The sequence below is a fragment of the Eschrichtius robustus genome, chromosome 4 (genome assembly GCF_028021215.1).
Source record: "Eschrichtius robustus isolate mEscRob2 chromosome 4, mEscRob2.pri, whole genome shotgun sequence".
NCBI classification, from domain to species: domain Eukaryota; kingdom Metazoa; phylum Chordata; class Mammalia; order Artiodactyla; family Eschrichtiidae; genus Eschrichtius; species Eschrichtius robustus.
Window position 1 is genome coordinate 87,072,350 of NC_090827.1, and position 20,716 is coordinate 87,093,065.

At 36.1% G+C, this 20,716-nt stretch overlaps 1 protein-coding gene across 1 annotated transcript in view; it reads right to left on the minus strand.

Annotated features, from left to right (window-relative positions):
* The window catches only part of NSUN7 (NOP2/Sun RNA methyltransferase family member 7), a 60,245-nt gene that overhangs the window by 23,001 nt on the left and 16,528 nt on the right, over positions 1-20,716 (minus strand). Inside the window, exons 5-8 of the mRNA XM_068543064.1 lie at positions 13,943-14,095; positions 13,419-13,602; positions 12,055-12,265; positions 5,036-5,179 (exon numbers count right to left, since the gene is read on the minus strand). Coding sequence (XP_068399165.1) covers positions 5,036-5,179; positions 12,055-12,265; positions 13,419-13,602; positions 13,943-14,095 — 692 coding nt within the window. The remainder of the gene's footprint in view (positions 1-5,035; positions 5,180-12,054; positions 12,266-13,418; positions 13,603-13,942; positions 14,096-20,716) is intronic.

Sequence of the window (20,716 nt, forward strand, 5' to 3'; positions counted from 1 at the left end):
TCCCCACTCCAGTAATATCACTAAAGGTTAATTAAACTCCATTTCTTCCCAATTTAGTTTTACACTTCACATTCTTCTCTTTCATCACTTTTTAAAGGACTATTTACCCATTATTATACTCTAAAACCATATCAGCTTACCTTTTCACCCCATTTTAAAATAATTCCAAGTTGTTAGCAGAGATTGACTTCATACATTCCTCAAATATGATAATTTTTATGATAAACATTCTAAAATTGGTTGCAATGTTTTTCAATGTTAAATTGTTTTTCAAACTAATTCATGATTTCTCACGAATCTAAGTCTTTTGGATTCATCCCCACTAAATTTATGACTAATATTTCTACCATAATCACTAGGTCAGCAGTTCCTTATTTGCTCTGGCTATTACCTCATCAAAGTACAGTTTCCTTCAAAACCCTCCTTTTTTCCAGGTTTGCCAAAGACAAACTTATCTGGTCACCTCTTCAAGGATTTCAAAATATTACCAATATCTAGGAAACTTTTTTTTGTTTTTTAAATAAATTTATTTATTTATTTATTTTATTTTTGGCTGCGTTGGGTCTTCGTTGCTGCACGCGGGCTTCCTCTAGTTGTGGTGAGTGGAAGCTACTCTCTTTTGCGGTGTGCGGGCTTCTCATTGCGGTGGCTTCTCTTGTTGTAGAGCACAGGCTCTAGGCACGCGGGCTTCAGGAGTTGTGGCTCCCAGGCTCTAGAGTGCAGGCTCAGTAGTTGTGGCGCACGGACTTAGTTGCTCCGTGGCATGTGGGATCTTCCCGGACGAGGGTTCGAACCCGTGTCCCCTGCATTGGCAGGCGGATTCTTAACCACTGAGCCACCAGGGAAGCCCTAGGAAACTTTTTACTTTCCCTCTTTTCGTCATTTGTAGTTCCCTTTGTGCTTCACCCACACCCCAGCCTCTAAATGATTTTTACCTATGGTTTATTTTGTTCTGCATTCCTACTTCAAGATGACCCAGGATAAGGCCAGAGTCTCACAGTAGTTCTAAGCTTTAGTTCTCTTAACTGGAATGCTTATTGTAGGTGTAGCTATTTCTTCCCCTCTTCTTTCAAAATCTAATTATTCTTTGATCATTTCCCAAAGTTAGTGTGGGAATTTTCTCAGTCTACCATACTCCCATCTGAGTTGGTTAGTCTTGGAAAGAAATTATCTGTAGCAAGACAGAATTCCACATAGTTCAGTATAAGCCCAGTTAAAAATTGTGTGGTATAGTGCAGGGGTCCCCAACCCCCAGCCACGGACCAGTAGTGGTCCATGGCCTGTTAGGAACTGGGCCACACAGCAGGAGGTGAGCAGTGGGCGAGTGAGTGAAGCTTCATTGGTATTTACAGCCACACCCTATCACTCATATTACTGCCTGAGCTCCTCCTCCTGTCAGATCAGGGGCAGCATTAGAGTCTCATAGGAGTGTGAACCCTACTGTGAACTGCGCAAGCGAGGGATCTAGGCTGCGCGCTCCTTATGAGAATCTAATGCCTGATGCTCTGAGGTGGAGCTGAGGCGGTGATGCTAGCACTGGGGAGCAGCTGCAAATACAGATTATCGTTAGCAGAGAGCTTTGACTGCACAGAGACCATAATAAATCAATTGCTTGCAGACTCGTATCAAATCCCTATCAGTTATACAGATTGCCAACAAACACATGAAAGAATGCTCAACATCATTAACCATTAGAGAAATGCAAATCAAAATTACGAGATATCATCTCACACTGGTCAGAATGGCCATCATCAAAAAATCTACAAACAATAAATGCTGGAGAGGGTGTGGAGAAAAGGGAACCCTCTTGCACTGTTGGTGGGAATGTAAGTTGATATAGCCACTATGGAGAACTGTATGGAGGTTCCTTAAAAAACTAAAAATAGAGGGGCTTCCCTGGTGGCGCCGTGGTTGAGACTCTGCCTGCCAATGCAGGGGACACGGGTTCGAGCCCTGGTCTGGGAAGATCCCACATGCCGTGGAGCAACTAGGCCCATGGGCCACAAATACTGAGCCTGCGCGTCTGGAGCCTGTGCTCCGCAACAAGACAGGCCGCGATAATGAGAGGCCCGCGCACCGTGATGAAGAGTGGCCCCCGCTTGCCACAACTAGAGAAAGCCCTCACACAGAAACGAAGACCCAACACAGCCATAAATAAAAAAAATTAAAAAAAATGCTAAATACGTAAAAAAAAAAAAAAAACAAAAAACTAAAAATAGAACTACCATATGACCCAGCAATCCCACTACTGGGCATAAACCCTGAGAAGACCATAATTCAAAAAGAGTCATGTACCAAAATGTTCATTGCAGCTCTATTTACAATAGCCAGGACATGGAAGCAACCTAAGTGTCCATCAACAGATGAATGGATAAAGAAGATGTGGCACATACATACAATGGAATATTACTCAGCCATAAAAAGAAACGAAATTGAGTTATTTGTAGTGAGGTGGATGGACCTAGAGTCTGTCATACAGAGTGAAGTTAAGTCAGAAAGAGAAAAATAAATACCATATGCTAACATATATATATGGAATCTAAGGAAAAAAAAAAAAAAGGTCACGAAGAACCTAGAGGCAAGACGGAATAGAGACACAGACCTACTAGAGAATGGACTTGAGGATAAGGGGAGGCGGAAGGGTAAGCTGTGACAAAGTGAGAGAGTGGCATGGACATATATACACTACCAAACGTAAAACAGATAGCTAGTGGGAAGCAGCCGCATAGCACAGGGAGATCAGCTCGGTGCTTTGTGACCACCTAGAGGGGTGGGATAGGGAGAGTGGGAGGGAGGGAGACGTAAGAGGGAAGAGATATGGGAACATATGTATATGTATAACTGACTCACTTTGTTATAAAGCAGAAACTAACACACCATTATAAAGCAATTATACTCCAATAAAGATGTTATAAAAAAAAAATCCCTATCAGTGAGTGGCAAGTGACAATTAAGCTGTATCTTATGGAGTAGACTGGACATAAGCAACACACTTCGGGTGTCACTGTCTCCCATCACACCCAGATGGGACCATCTAGTTGCCGGAAAACAAGCTCAGGGCTCCCACTGATTCTGCATTATGGTGAGTTGTATAATTATTTCATTATATATTACAATGTAACAATAATAGAAATAAAATGTACAATAAGGACTTCCTTAGTGGCACAGTGGTTAAGAATCCGCCTGCTGGACTTCCCTGGTGGCAGAGTGGTTAAGAATCAGCCTGGCAATGCAGGGGACACGGGTTCGAGCCCTGGTCCGGGAAGATCTAAGCAACTAAGAGCAACTAAGCAACTAAGCGGAGCAACTAAGCCCGTGCGTCACAACTACTGAACCTGCACTCTAGAGCCCATGAGTCAAAACTACTGAGTCCGTGTGCCACAACTACTGAAGCCTGCATGCCTTGAACCCATGCTCCGCAACAAGAGAAGCCACTGCAATGAGAAGCCCGCGCACCACAAGGCCACAACTAGAGAAAGCCCCTGCACAGCAACGAAGACCCAACACAGCCAAAAATAAATAAATAAATTTTTAAAATTTAAAAAAAAAAAAAAAAAGCGCACAAAAATGTAGTGTGCTTGAATCATCCCGAAACCATCCCCCCACCCCAACCCCGGTCCGTGGAAAAACTGTCTTCCATGAAACCAGTCCCTGGTGCCAAAAAGGTTGGGGACCACCGGTATAGTGGAATTCTTTCTATAGTGTAGTATAGTGGAATGCTTTCTATAGTGTAGTATAGTGGAATTCTTTCTATAGTGTAGTATAGTGGAATGCTTTCTATAGTGTAGTATAGTGGAATGTGCTAACTAATCTGAATTTGAATCCCAGCTTTGAATCTAGCTACATGACCTCAGGCAACTTGCTAACTTTGTCTGAATCTTGGGGGGTTTTTTCCCCTTTATAAAACAGAGATAATTAAATAACACTATCCTCACAAAGTTATTGTGAATATTAAGTTATAATGCATGAACACTTCCTAGATATTGACTGGGGCATAGTTGCGCTCCATAAATATTAGTTTCTTTCCCTCAATTACTTTTTCTTCATTTTAGATTCTGTCCTTGCTAGAAATAGAAAACAGTTACTCAACATATTCTGAATGTTGGTGGAATGTCTTCTTTGTCTAATATTCTAGTTAACCGTATCTATGCCTTTCACTATAAACAAGGGATTAGAGTAAGAAGCAATTTCAGTTAACACACTGTGATTAAGAGCATGATTCAAAGGGCTAGAGTCAGAGCAGTGGTGTTTGAATCCAGGCTCTGACACTTACTAGTCAAAAGACTCTGAGAGGCTTCAACCTCTCTTGAGCCTCAGATTCCGTATTTATAAAAGAGAAATAATGAGTAACCAATTCATTGAGTTCTTGTGAGGATTTGATGAAATAATCCAAGCAAAGTATTTAGTTCAGCGCCTTATACATAAGTGCTCAATAAATGTTAATGTTAAATAATATTTCTTAATTTATTAAAGAAGCAAATAAAATATTCTCAGAATATTTAATCTGAGATATTCATATCATAAAACATACATACTGGGGGTTAAAGAAGTCTTGAGTTTGAAATAGTCTAATCATGATTTAATTGGGATCATCTTGGAGCACAGACTCTAGAGTCAGGCAGATCTAAATCTGAATCCTAGCTCTCTTACCAACTAGTTACGTGACTTTATAAAAATGAATGAATCTTTCTGAGTCTCAGTTTTTTTATCTATAAAATGCTGATAAATGTTAATGCCTATATTTTGAGCTCTGGTATATGCCAGAATAGCATACTGGCATCTGTTCTGATTGCCTACATCACTCTAATTATTGAACATTTTGAATATTCCCCTTGCCCATATCTCACAGAACTGGTATAATAAAGATTAAATGAGGTAATGGATGTAAAATACTTTATCCATATTAAGTGCTTTACATATGGTAGTTATTCATTAATCAGACGTATCTGATATGTCATCTTAATGAGTTTAAATAATTTCATTTAAAAAATATTAAAATTTCAATAATTTAGAAATTAAAAGTTAAAGCAAGTACCTTCATGCTCATTTAAAATAAATTCTACTGGATTGCTAACACCCAGTCCTGAACAACGAGGTAGCAGCAGAATCACTTTAACTTTCTGTAACCTATGATCCTTTGATTCAAGGTTAATAAATGTCTCATGAAGTATTTCAATATCTGGGAGAAGAAACACAGAAAATATATGTAAAAATATTAATTAAAAATCTTAATGCAGTATGTAATTATATCTATTTATCATTGTTCATTTTTAAATCCTCAACCCCACAAAAAGTCATTTTAATGCAGTCAGAAAAGAGGATTATTTTCTGATAACATCCTAAAGTTAATACGTGAATTCTCTTAATAGAGTTCTTTCTCCTTTACTTGAGAGAATGATTTTGAAGTTTAAATATCTTCTACATAAAATATAATTTAAATTTTCCATTCTGAACTTCAGATTCCATTTAAAGCAGTATGGTATAGTGGAGGGAAATGGCTTTTAGAGGCAGAAATACCCAAGTTTGACTCCCAACTTCACTATTTACTATCTGTGTGACTTAATCTAAGCCTCAATTTCCTTATTTGTAAAATGGGATAATAATGCCCACACCTCATCTAATTGTAGTGAAGATTGAGATAAAGTAGTTAGGCTTAGCATGGTGCCTAGTATATAGCAAATGCTCAGTATTGGCTTCTCCCCTTCCCATTTTTTAACCCCTTTTATATTCTATTTTTCCCAGAAAAAAAATTTTTATTCGCATTTATATTTTCATTTAGCATTTTATAATTTTTATTTAGGCACAGTCTAAATGTCCTCAGGAACCTTATAATTTAAGAGTGTCTGCCTTCCCTCAGGTTATAACTATCTGTGACCCTATCTTAGGGCCACCCCTTCACTTCTGCAATGGCTCCCATTCCCCTCATCTGCTGAGGAGTCGCTCTTGAAATTGCCCTACCCAACCCTTCTCTTGTCTGATCAATTCTTCCCTCTTTCTAGTCTGTCCTTTTGAAAAAAAATTTTTAATCAAGTGGGCCTTTTTCTTTTTTCCCCTATTTTTAACTTTTTATCGTAAAAGTTTAAACATATTATGTCAAAAATAGACATAATATGTAATAAATTCTCAAGTACCCGTTATGGTGCTTCAACAATGAACCATTCATGCCCACTCTTGTTTCATCTATATCCACACCCACTTCCACTCCCCCATATTATTTTGAATCTATAAAATATTTCACCATATATCTCTAAAAGATAAGAACCCCTTTAAAAATACAACCCCATACATTTAAAAAAGTAATTCCTTATTATCATCAAATAATAATGGCATACAATCGTGGCTCAAATTTTCCAATAGTCTCAAACTTGTCAAATTTTTTTTTACAGTTTGTTCAAATCAGGATTTAGATAACGTACATACATTGCAATTAGTTGATGTCTTATTTTAAATTTCTTTTTGTTTATAGGTACCCTCTCCATTTTTTCTTACCATTTATTTCTTAATGAAACATGTTTTTTTTGTACTACTAGAGTTTCCCACAGTCTGGATTTTGCTAATTACTTTCCTAAAGTGTAGTTTATTAGTAGCTGGATCTTTAGAGCTTAATTAGATTCAAGTTCTTTTTTTTTCTTGGTGGGTGGGGAGCACAAAACTACTTCACAAGTGGCATCACATTCATCCATTAAATTGCCTTTATGGTACCAGCAAAGAGGTTGCAAAATAATCATATTCTACTTCCGTCTTCCCTTTTTCATTTATCACCTGGAATGCTTCTAAAAGAAACTTCCCTTCCTCTACTGCTTGGTTACCCAGTGGTTCCTATTCTCTCTGGTTAACTAGGTAAAAATTCAAAGGGGTAATAAACCTGGAAGCGCTGGATCATAGGGCATGTATTTTTTTCAATTTCAGTGATTAATGCTAGTTTTCCAAAGTCACTGTACAAATTTACAGTCCAACCAACGGTGTTTGAGCATTCCTAATGCTCCTTACCTTGCCAGCACATGGTACTGCCATCTTTTTAATTTTAATCATTCTGTGGATACGTGGTGGTAAGTTGTGATTTGAACTGCATTTCCCTGATTACTAATGGGGTTAAGGTACTTTTACATAAGTTTTTTGGTATTTGTATATCCCCTTTTGTGAAATGCCTGGTCATGTCTCTTGCACATTTTCCAACTGGGCTGTCTTTTTTATTGTTAATTTGTAAGAATTCTTTGTACACTGGGCAAAAAAAACTCTTCATCAGTTTATATATTCCCTCTCTACAGTTTGCCTTTGTACTCTCTTAACACATAGAAGTTCTTAAATTTTAAAAAATTTTACTGTAGTCCAATTTATCAATCTTTTCTTTTATGATGAGTGCTTTATGTGCCCTGTTTAAGAAATCTTTACCAACCCCAGTCAAGAAGTTTTCTCCTATAATACATTCTAGATTCTAGATTTGTGTAGATGGTGTGAAGCAGGGGTCATTTTTTTCCCCAGCACCGTTTACTAAAAAGACCTTCTCTTCCTTAATATCCTGTAGCATCAAGAGGATTGAATTGAATCTATACAGATCAACTTGGAGAGGAAACTCATCTTTATGACATTTAGTATTTCAATTCATGAACAAGGTCTGTTGTTTCCATTTATTTAGGTCTTCTTTCTTTCTTTCAATAATGTCCCATAAGTTTTATGAGGAGGTCTTACACATCTTTTACTAGATGTATTGCTAAATGTTTTACGTTTTTTTGTTCATTGTAAAAGGTATCTGCTTCATTTTCAAATTTTTGTTATTGGTGTATGGAAACTGAATTTGTATGCTGACCTTGTATCTAGCAACACTGCAAAAGTCATACATGTAACTGATTCACTTTGCTGTACAGCAGGAACTAACACAACATTGTAAATCAACTATAACCCAATAAAAATTAATTTAAAAAAGGCATACGTGAAATCTATAGTTTAGTTATAGATTACCTTGTATTTTCCACATATATAATCATGTCACCTATAAATTAAAGACAATTTTATTTCTTCCTTTCCAATCTTTATATCTTCTATTTCTTCTTTTCCTTCCTTACTGTACTGCCTATGATTCCCAGTACAATGTTGATTAGAAGTGGTGATGGCAGGCATGCTTATCTAATCCCTGATACCAGAAAGCTTTAAACATGCCATCAAGTATGATATTTCCTGTGTATATACATAATGAATGAATGTTAAATTTTATCAAATTTCTTTTCTGCATCTATTGAGATGACCATAAAATTATTCTATTAACATGATTATATAAATTGATTTTTAAGAGTTAAACCAACTTTGTATTCCTAGAATCCAGCTTATTTATAATGTATTATTATTCTTATATATTTCTAAATACAGTTTGCTAATACTTATTTCAGTTAGCTAACACTTATTTTTACAAATGCGCTAATGAGTGGCACTAGCCTATAATTTTCCTTCTTTAATATCCATTTCAAGTTTTTGATATCAAGGTTATAAATTAACTGGGAAGTAATCCTTCTTTTTCTATTCTCTGAAAGAGTATTATTTATTTCTTCCTTAAAGGACTAAAGGTTTTTAAATTTTTTGCTTTGTGAGTGGGGAGATTTTCAATTATGAATTTAATAGACATTTATATCCCCTAATTTTAAGATCTTAATAGATACAAGAGTATTCAGATTTTCTATTTCTTCTTCTGTCAGTTTTGGTAAGTTGTGTTGTTCCAGGAATATGCCAATGTCATCTAAATGTTCAAGTTTGCTCATAGTATCTTTTTATTATGTTTTAAATGTCTCTAGGATCTGTAGTAATATCTCCTTGTCCATTACTGATAACTGAATTGTTTTATAAACTTTTTTCTTGAAGAGCTGAATTAATATACTTTACCCATTTTTAAATTGTGATGTATGTCTTATTATTGTTTACATATTCTAGATACAAGTCCCTTATTACATATATGATTTGCAAATATTTTCTCCCATTCTGTGGGTTGTCTTTTCACTTTCTTGATAGTGTCCTTTGAAGAACAAAAGTTTTTCATTTAGATGAACTTTAATTTATCTTTTCTTTTGTTGTGCTTTTGGTGTTTAAACAACCACTGCCAAATTCAAAGTCACAAAGTTTTACCCCTGTGTTTTCTTCTAGAAGTTTTATAGTTTTACCTCTTATAATTAGGTCTTTGATCCAGTTTGAGTTAATTTTTGTATATGATTTGAAGTAAGGGTCCAACTTCATTCTTTTGCACGTGGATATCCAGTTACCCCAGCACCATTTATTGAAAAGACTATTCTTTCCTTGTTGAATGGTCTTGGCGCACTTGTCAAAAATCAATTGACCATAAATGTAAGATTTTACTTCTGGATTCTCAATTCTATCCACTGATCTACATGTTTATCTTTATGCCAGTCCCACATTGTCTTGATTACTAAAGCTGTGTAGTGAATTTTGAAATCACGAAGTGTGAGTCCTATAACTTTGTTCTTTTCAAGACTGCTTTGGCTACTCCAGGTCCCTCGGATTTCCATGTGAATTTTAGGACAGAATGTCAATTTCTGCAAAAAAGCCAGCTAGGGTTTTTATAGGGATTGCATTAAATCTGTATTTTTTTCATGGATTCTTTAGAATTTTCTATATACAGAGCATTTTATCTGCTGATTCTAGATAATGTGGCTTTATATATTTTGAGACTATGTTATCATGTACATACTTCTTAGTACTGGTATATTTTCCTGATGAATTAAACATGCTATATTTCTAGTAAGTTTTCTTGACATAACACTACATTGTCTGTAGCTCTTTTTGTCAGTATGTTCACTGAATATCTTTTTCTGTCCTTCTAAGTTTTTTTTTTTTTGAATATCCTTTTATGTAAGGGGTATCTCTTATAAATAGCATTTTAAAGTTGATCTTTAAAAATCCAGTATTGATGTTCTTTGTCTTGTAATTCAAGTTTTAGTCATGCATATTTAATATGTTTACTTATTGATTTATAAATACATATTTTTTTAAAAGTTTAATCTACCGACTTCCTTTCTATTTGTCTTGCCTTTTATATGTTACTATGGTGATTCCAATTCCATATTCCACCCCTCCCCCTTAGCTATTAGTTTTACATTCTTTTATTATTTGTTTATTGTTTGCCCCTGATATTATAACACATACTACTGACTTAATAATTTACTACTTTTATCATTTCTTAGACAAAGCAAGGATGATAGAACACATTAATTCCATTTCCTTCTCTAAATTATGTGCCATTGTTGTAATGTATTTTAATTACATATAACACAAATATTGTTAGCTCCACAAGACATTAGTTTACAGTCCCACAAGACACTAGACTACAATTATTTAGATTTACCTATGTACTAACCTTTTCCATTGCTCTTCATTTCTTCCAGCATCTACAACCTTCTGTATGAGATAATATACCTTCTACTCAAACAATAATCTTTAGTAAACCCTTTATTGTATCTGCTGGTAACAAACTCAGACTCTCTTTTTCTGAGAGTATCTTTATTTCAAAGGAAATTTTTGCTGAGTATAGAAATCTAGCCTGACATTTTCTTTCTGCACTATGAAGATACTGTTTGTCTCTGGCCTCAGTTGTTTCTGTTGAAAAGTTAATTTTTACTTTTATTGCTATCTCATCGAAGGTAATATGTATCATCTCCCTGGCTGCTTTGAACATTGTTCTTTGTCTTTGGTTTTCAGCAATTATGCTATGATGTGCCTACTATGTTTTTTACACATTTATTTTTATTGGAGTTCATAGGGCTTCTTGAATCTGTGACTTTAATCAATTTTTTAGAACTCCCAGTCCGAATTTCACATATTGTTTCTTCCAGTTCCTTTTCTCCTCTCTTTCTGGGTTCCCAATCACAACATACCTGAGATCACTGGATCACTGAATCTCATGTGTATTTTATGGTCTCTTCCATATTAGTCATCCTTTTGTCTCCTGATGCTTCCGTCTGGATAGTTTCTTCTGACTGATCAGTTCACTTATTCCTTCTATTAGTTTTAACCTACTGTTAAATCTATCTGTTTATTTCTTAATTTCACATATTGTATTTTCCAATTCTAGAATTTTCTTCTGAGTTTTTAAAATATTATAGTTTCCAGTTCTCTGCTGAAATTCTGCAGAGAATTTAGTCTCTCTTTTGTCATTTAGTGTCTTCAGCATATTAATCACAGTTAAAGTCCACATCTGATATCTCCAGTACCTGGACCTTTTGTGGGTTTGCTTCTATTGCAGTATTTTTCTCTTTATTTCACTCACATCCTTCTTCTATTTTGTCTGATTTTTTTTTTTTTTTGAGTGTCAGACACAGCATTTGAAAAAAATTAGGAGATAATATGAGATCCAAGATGATGTTACTTTCTTCCAGAGAGAATTTACTTTTGCCTCTGGCAATCCCAGATCACCTTAATCCAACTGGGAATTGAGATGACTGGAATTTGGGCTTCAATTCATCAGAGGACTGATCACTACCCAGGGTATACTTCTGTGCTCCAGTGAAATCCTGGGTTTTTACCAGTCTACCTCTCCGTGTCAAGCCCTGAATTCTACTTATCATCTCGCTGACCGTGTGAATCTGTCAAAAGATTCGTTTAGTTTTTCAGCTTCACTGAACCTATAATGAAATGTTATCTTTTGTCACAGCATGATCCAATGGAAAAATTCTTTAAAAATAAGAAGCCTAAGGACTTAGCATCTGGTCCTAGATATTATCTTTGTCCCTTAAGAACTCCTGTGATTGTGTTCTTATTTATTAAAAGATGACAATTTCTACCACTTACTTTAATTATTGTTTGAAACTCAAATTATGCAGTAGTTAAATGTCAAGCAATATACCAAAGTGCCAATATATTCATTAATTTAAACTGCAGTTGTTTAACTAATATTAAGCAACAAGAACAGCTTGATATAATATAGATTAGTGGGGATTTTAGGAGTATAGTTCATATCTAGAGTTTTATATTACGAGAGATAACAAATTCAAATATTTTTAACATTTTTAAATCTTACAGAACATTACCACCAAACAAATAAATATTTGTACATACTTTTACATCCCATTTTTGTGAAAAGGTTCTTCAGGTCAGGATCCTTAGCTTGTGATTGTACTCCACACACAAATATTTTTGAGGTATTATTATTTGTTAAGATTGACATATGGGCAACTGTGTACCACGAACCTGAATTGACCATTAAGATATCATCATCCATATTTAATAAAGCCTTTACAGAATGGACAGCGAGACTTCGAGATTTGTCCTGCAAGATAATGGTACAATTAGAATTTCGAAGGGTTTGACTAGAAGCATATACTGATTTCTTTTTGCCTTAGGTAAAACAAAGTATAGGCAGAAATTCCGAAGAGATACCTAATGCATTCGAGTTTAAAACATCTTAACATATGTTAAAATATAAACTTAACAAAGATAACTGATATAAACTGATTTAAAACAATACCCTAACTTTGTTTAGCCTAAATTATGACTGTTTATCATTTAACTTTTATACAGTGATAAGGCAATGCCAAAATCCCCAAAATGTGATTAACAGATTACTGATGTCCTCCCTTAGCTCCCATTCTTAAGCCTTCATGAAAATGCACCCATTTGCTACTGCCATTCTTTCTTCCCCATTACACTGTCATCTAAATGGCTGCTACCTCACAGAGATTAAAAGTAAGATGGTTGACAAGCTTATAAAAGGGGGCTGGACAGATGAGTTTCTGCAACTGATCTCAGTGCTCAATAAGGTGTCACAACAAAATAAGGCCAAGAGACTCTGCCCAAGAATGCAGGTACTTTGAAGGGATAAACCTTACAAAACCAAGGTGAATTTGAGGCAAGAACTGGAATCTAAGGACATAAAAATTAATTTAACCTGATTTCTTTTAATTTTTCATTCTATTGAAACCACATTATACCTCACATTCTCTTCCTGCATTGATAGCCGTTTATATATATACATCTTACAAATCAAAGCTGTAGGAATATAGTAAAGAGATAATGGGAAAGTATTACACATTGCATTTTCAAATGCAGGATGGCACTAGCATCTTCCCCAGAAATGGAAAGAAGAAAAGGAATCATTGTGCCTTTTCTTGAATCCTCCCTTGGGGGAGAAAAATATAGCCTTTTAGCTGTAGGCAATAAGAGTTCCCCCATCTATGGTGTCTAGGAAGGAGAATATGTTCTTTACAATATGCCCACTTCACATGGGGCAAAGATGCCAAAGTATAAAATGAAAACGGATTGTAGGGGTATTAATTTTATTCAAGGTGAAAATTAGGCCTTATAAACCTCCTTGATAACCTATACAAAATATAGCCAATTTGTTAGGTTTTATTTTTAAGTGGAGGAATTCTCTGGGTGAGCAGGATTATTGAGAATCACAATGAAAGTAAGTGTTAGTTTACCTGAAATACAAGTTTATAATCTTTGAAAAGATCTATATTTAGAAGATCACTTTTAAGATGAGATGGAAAAATTAAGACATCATAGCAATGTTGATCCACAGCAAAGACTTTATTATCAATATGCAACACAGATTTGACTTTATTATAGCCTTTTTTCTTCAAACTATGATAAACTTCTTCAGGGCTGTAAATATATAACATTAGGGTTTAATTACAAATATAATACATCAAAAGTGTATTTAACACTAGAATCTTTTTCCTACAATAAATAAAAATATCACTGCATATATTGCATCTAATGGAACTTATAATTTTAGCCAACAATAAGATGAAAAACAGAGACAAAAAAGTTAACACATTTATGTAATTACTTTCGGTAATCTGGTGATAAAATCCTGAACTAAACTATGATTCCCCAATCACTCCCCCAGATGAGCCCCCCATCCATTAAAAAGGTAATATTTCTTATGACATTATTTTGAAAGGCAAGTGACTTAAATAAAGAATTTGATTAGAAATCTTACCTGATTTTACAAGTATTTATCCAAGCATAAAGTGGCAAAGTTGAGGCCCTTATTTCCTGGTTCCTAACTGTTTCTGGAAGAATGTGGTAAATTGAAAGGGCATCATGTTTGATTCGACATCTTGCCAATGCCGCAGCCAATTTTGTCTTAAAACTAGAAATAGAAAATCCATTCTTGGTTAAGTACTGCATTGAAGACAAGACTATCAGTTTTCCACTAGAAACATTAACAATTAGATTTAGAATTTTAACAAATACTTCTATAATTCTATTTCAAATTTTTGAAGTCTAAAACTAAAATTTGCCATATTTAAAAATGGAAATCCAATAATCCTGCTTCTTTTTTTCAGTTTTTGATGTCTCTGTATAGTTGTGTATCTCCTCAAATATTTAAAACAATTGCTGGCTGAGAGACAAATTTTATGTAGTGAAAAAGGTGTAGGATTTAGAGTCAGACAAACTTGAAGTTAAATTCAGGCTCTGTCACTTACTAGCTGTGTGACCTCAGGTGTGATACTGAATCGCTCATCAGCCTCAGTTTTCTCATCTGTAAAATGTGATCAGCTCACCTTGCAATTAATGTGGTGATTAATATCATGTGTGTAAAATACTTAGCACAGTGCCTAGCACATGGCAGGCACTCATTATAGGTCAGTTATTATTATCAGAGATGGCAACAGTGTACTCTTGATAAGATTAAGGAACTTTCATGAATCTGTATCAAGTCCTTCCCAGTTCTGACTATCCCATACCTCAAAGTTCCAAATAACAGAAAAGAAAAACAAGAACTGGTTAGCATAACCATGAAGACCCAATGATTTTTTTTTAATGTCATAGCCCAAATTTTTAATAAATGAGAATACAGGACTTACTCTTGACCTAGCTATATTCATAGCATTTTCACAATAGGAATCTAATTGAATAATTAACCACAAGGATAACCTTGAATGAGAAATGAGGAAGAGATGCCACAAAAAGTCAAGTTCCTTGAGAGTGGTGTATGTGGCTGCAGAAAGCTTAATAAGATAGAGATAGAGACAGAGAGCAAGAGCAGGGGGTGGAGGGGAAGGGAGAGAGGGAGGGAGGGAGGGAGGATGAGAACACGGGGCACTTGTGGCGGCGGGGAGAGGGAAGAGTTATCAAACATTAAGCCTTCTGGGGCTATCATAGAATTAGATTTGTGGGAACTTCCCTGGTGGCACAGTGGGTAAGACTCCGCGCTGCCAATGCAGGGGGCCCAGGTTCAACCTCTGGTCAGGGAACTAGATCCTACATGCATGCCACAACTAAGTGTTCACATGCCACAACTAAGGAGTCTGTGTGCTGCAACTAAGACCCAGTGCAACCAAATAAATAAATTTAATTTAATTTAAAAAAAGAATTAGATTTGTGTAGTGCTATGTCCTAATGTCATAGAGCTACAGCAAGGGACATTAAAAATAATTATATATTAATGCACATCGAAGAATAAATTAATATAAAGGGGATGAGTTACTGTTCTATATTATAAACTGAGATGTTTCTGAGAACAGACTATTTTTGACTAAACAGTCCTTCCAAATACCTACGTAGTTCAAATTTACCATAATAAATGCTACTGACAATTATTCAATCATTAAATATAAAGATCAGAGATATGAAGCCTAGAAAAATGTATGTGTTGTGTATATACAGGGAGTATAGGGAGAAAAGATTTTCCAAAACCCAGATAGCAAACATTTTGGACTGTGAATTTTAATATAATTTAATCATATAAAAAATAACTTGAAGTATATGTACAGTTATAAAGATTCTTACATAAACATACAGTATCAGATTGAGGACAAAGACCAAATCCAAATGCTATTAGGATAACCAGATATATCACTTCCAAAAATAAAATATCCTGTGATTACTAAAAAAACTTCCATAGCTTTAAGGTAGACTGCAGTGATGAAAATGGAAGCAAAAACAGCCTTTCCCAACATTCTTGATCCAGAACTCCAACTCCTGCTACAATTTGTGTTATGGCAGAGAGTTGCTTAATTATCTTTTTATCAGCATCCCTGTTATACATGTAGCCAGAGCTTTCTTTCTGTATGTTAAATTGTAGTTATATAATTCTTAAGCTTAAATCTTAAATGAACCCATTAGCTACAGGCCAGAATCCAAACTCTCTATCAGGACACACAAGGATATTAATAATTTAACCTGAACCAACTCTTCCTTTCTCAATTCTCACCACTCCCATCCATAAATCTACCTCTAGTCACACACTGAGCTATTTGCCACTCTTGCTTACATGCCACATCCATTCCCCTCTTTCTCTACTTTGCTGTTCCTCTGTCTCTCCAGCCAGTATGGTTTGGACTCTGCAATCAGATTACCTGGGTTCAGATTCTGGTTCCACTAATTACTAGCTATGTGACTTTAGACAAGTTACTTAGCTTCTCTAAGCTCTAGGAATTAAGAAGTAGTATCTAACTTATAGAATGGTTGCAAAGATACTTCTGAATGTATTTAAAGTTAAGTTATTCAAGAAATGATAATGATTAATATGCTTATTCTTTTTTTTTTTTTGGCTGTGTCAGGTCTTAGTTGAGGCACACGGGATCTGCATTAAGGCATGCGGGATCTTTTGTTGCGGCGTGTGGGCTTCTCTCTAGTTGTGGCATGCGGGTTTTCTCTTCTCTAGTTGTGGCGTGTGGGCTCCAGAGTGTGTGGGCTCTTTAGTTGTGGCGCGCGGGCTTAGTTGCCCCGCGGCATGTGGGATCTTAGTTCCCCGACCAGGGATTGAACCCATGTCCCCTGCAGTGGAAGGCGGATTCTTTACCACTGGACCACCAGGGAAGTCCAATATGCTTATTCTTTTATTACTAGTATTAATCAAGTACTGTTATCAGACCTGAGCTATAAAGATTAAAAGATAGTTCCTACCCTTAAGTAATTTACAATTAGGTGGTAAAACAGACATATAAACAAATAATTACAGCTCAACATGGTTAATGTTATAAGATACATAGATAAAGAAGAGAGTAAATGTATTGGAAGAAGAACAAAATCAGCCTAAGGGGACTTCCAAGAGAAGAAACCTGAACTATTAAAGGAGGAGCAAGAATTTTCCAGACCACAAGAAGAGAAAAGACATACAGACAGAGGGCAGAGTACCGTAAAAAATGGAGATGTTAAACAGCAAAGCATATTTACAGCGCAATGTTTTCATTTACAGCAGAAACCTACAGGTTTCTATTCTAAGCACCACTTCCCTTCTGGGAATAGAAACTTCCCCCCTTCCGAAAAATGTTCCTCTCCTCCCTCCATTCATATAATTTTCTTGGGAGGTGTTCCTAACTGACTCTGTCTCCCTGACTACAGTTGATTGGGAGCGGGTGACCACTTGACCCAAACCAGAGTCAAGCGAATTTTTGTGTGTAGCAACTGAGTCAAGCCAGTCTTTCTAGTTTTTGTGCTGTGTACAATGTAAAGCTCCTGAGTAGTCAGCAGCCAAGTTTCCTATTCTATGAACAGAAAAAAAGATCCAAGAATGAAGGTAAAGCACACAAAGAGGCAGAGACTAGAGTCGAAGAGAGTCCTGATGATACTTGAGCCACAGGATTTAGTTAGTAGAAGCATAGCCACATCAATGTCTTTCCTGCAAGTCTCATTGTTCAATTCTTCCGTGTGATACCTTATAATAAAATTTCTCTTTTGTCTCATCTAGTTTGAGTTGGAGTCCCGTGTGTTGTCAAAAAAGAATCCTACCTAATACAAAAGAGGTTTTACTCCTTTTTGGCTTCAAATTTTCAGAAATTTTATCTAACAATGAACAAAATATTTCAAGTTTTTTTTGTTGTTGTTGGTTTGTTTTGCTTTTTGTTTTTGTTTTGTTTTGTTTTGGCCACACCACATGGCTTGTGGAATCTTAGTTCCCTGACCAGGGATTGAATCCAGGCCCTCCGCAGTGAAAGTGCCGAGTCCTAACCACTGGACTGCCAGGGAATTCCCAAAATATCTCAAGTTTTGGAGTGCCATTAGTAATGCCTAACACAAAAGAAATATAGTTCTGTTTAAATATAAATTGAATATTTTCTTAATGCCAAAGGATAATCTTCAGTGAACTGCTTGAATTTCCCATACAAAGATAAAATCAGACATCATACTGACAACTGTTTCAGAATATTCACTAAGTAAGTGAAATGGGCTAAGAGTTTCCAAAGAAGGGGTGGTGAGAATATGAGAGACAAAAACCCATGAACAAGTGTTTAGGGAGCATTTCAGCAAATGAGAAACCCTGGAGCATTATGTGAATGAGAAAACTGAGGAATAGAAGAAAAGGGATATATCCAAGCAAATGTGATTTATCCCAAAAATCCATGGTTGGTTTTAACATTCATAAATCATTCAATGTGAATTACCTTACCACATTAGTAGAATAAAGGAGAAAAAAATGATCATTTCAGATGCTCATCCCAAAACTCTGATCTCTGTTTTTTTAATTTAGTAAGACTACAGTTTTCCTCTTGAGATGCTCCTTCCTGCACTGCAGTTGGAAAGTACCTGTAGGCATATAGCCAGGACTATTCTAGGGCTCACCTCATTTGTTTTCATTCTCTCAAGGATCAAAATTCTGTGCTGCTTTTTGTCTAATGTCCAAAATCTTTGCCTCATATAATTTGTCCATCTAGTTGTTTACAGGAGGAATATAGTTTGATCCTAGATACTCTGTCATGACTACATAATCACTTTTTTAAAATATCACTTTACCTGCCATGTGGAACAGACTGTGAAAAAGTAAGAGTTACAGGCAGGGAAGGAGGACTACTATTGCAGTAGTCCAAGTGACACATTATAGTGGCTTGGATTTGGACAGTAGGAGTGGAAATGGAAACAAGTAGACACATTCAGCATATGTTTCCCAATTGGAATTACAGAACTTGAGGTATTAGGTGTGGTATGGGCACTGGGGAGGGGAGGAAGGAGGAATCAAGGATGATATCTAAGAAGCTGGTGGTGCCTTAATTGTAATGGGGAAGGTTTCAGGACAGTTTTGGGTGGTTTGGGAGGATGGACTACTAAGTTTTTCCTCTCTTCTGCCTCTCTACTCTTTCACTGCCCATTCTCCAATTCTGCCTCACCAAAGCCCAACAAATTATTTGGCAGAATCAGATTCTTGGGCTAGTGTAAGGCAGGGGGGAGTAAGAAAGGAAGAAGCTGTGGTCTCCTTTTATTTAACCCAGTCACATAGTATTTAAAATATAGTTGCATTTTGTACAAGGAATGAGTTCTTAAAGACCTTGCATATGTCAAAAATGATAATAGGTGTCATCTTGGATTATATCTCTAAAGCTATGAACAAATGAATAAAAAGAACAAGTTGGACTAATAAGAACCTGCTGTATAAAAAAATAAATAAAAGAAAATTCAAAAAAAGATACAAGTTGGTATATAGAGCGATAAAACACAAGGATCTCTGGAAGAGACAATAACAACAAAGATCAAACACAATTTTCATAAGGAGGAAATAATTCTCATTCAATTTCTTGCTAAATAATTACTTCTATCACCTCTTAAAATTAGTCTTCGTCTTCTTGGTAGAAACATAACTAAAGTATACTTCAAGCTTACAATGATTCTATTTCCCTGGGGACAACAGTGCCCAGCCCCAAGCCACAGATGATCTACAGAGGTTGGCTGCTACCATTCTGTCTCAGTTCAGAATTCTGCTCCATTGGCTATGGGGGATTGGCCCAGGGGAATGCACCTGACCTACATGGAGCCAATCAAATTCCCAGGGGAGGGATTATAATTTAGAATTGGGGTTAGAGACAATAAGTTAGTCTAAGTGAAGAAACTAACATACAACTGTAACAAGTAAGCTCAAGACCTGGAGTGCAATAGTAGGGCTTTCTCCATGTAGACTAGAGAAGCAGAGAAGGCAGATCTGCAGAGAAAAAAAGAATGAAGCAGATATTAAGAAAGAAGCAGAGTTAAAAAGATAAAGAGACAAAGCAGCAGAGGTAAAGAAGGTCCTGACATCTTTCCAGTTCCTGCTTTCACCCTATTCCTGAGTCTCTGAGTTGCATGAGACATTCCAATATCTTTTTTTTTTTTAATTTATTTATTTATTGATTGATTGATTGATTGATTTATGGCTGTGTTGGGTCTTCGTTTCTGTGCGAGGGCTTTCTGTAGTTGCGGCAAGTGGGGGCCACTCTTCATCGCGGTGCGCGGGCCTCTCACTATCGCGGCCTCTCTTGTTGCGGAGCACGGGCTCCAGACGCGCAGGCTCAGTAGCTGTGGCTCACGGGCCCAGTTACTCCGCGTCATGTGGGATCTTCCCAGACCAGGGCTCGAACCCGTGTCCCCTGCATTGGCAGGCAGATTCTCAACCACTGCGCCACCAGGGAAGCCCTCCAATATCTTTATAAGAACATTTTCCATTTTGCTCAGGCTAACTGAAGATGGCTTCTATTACTTGAAAGCTGAGACTCCTGATTAAAACCCTTTAGTGTTATCTTTATACATGTATTTTCTCAGCATTATCTTTATCATTATACATGTATTTTTTCAGTGTTATCTTTATATAAGTATACTGCACTACTGTTCTCTGCAATTCAATCACTAAATACACGCATTTCTCCTATAGCATATTATGAATTGAGTATAGCATGAATTGGGTATGAAATAACTTATTAATGTGGGAATAAGACCTGCATTACATGAAGCTCTATTGGTTTGGGTAGGGGGAAAAACTGCACTGACAGTTTCTTGCACTGACAAGAATGGAACCAGATGG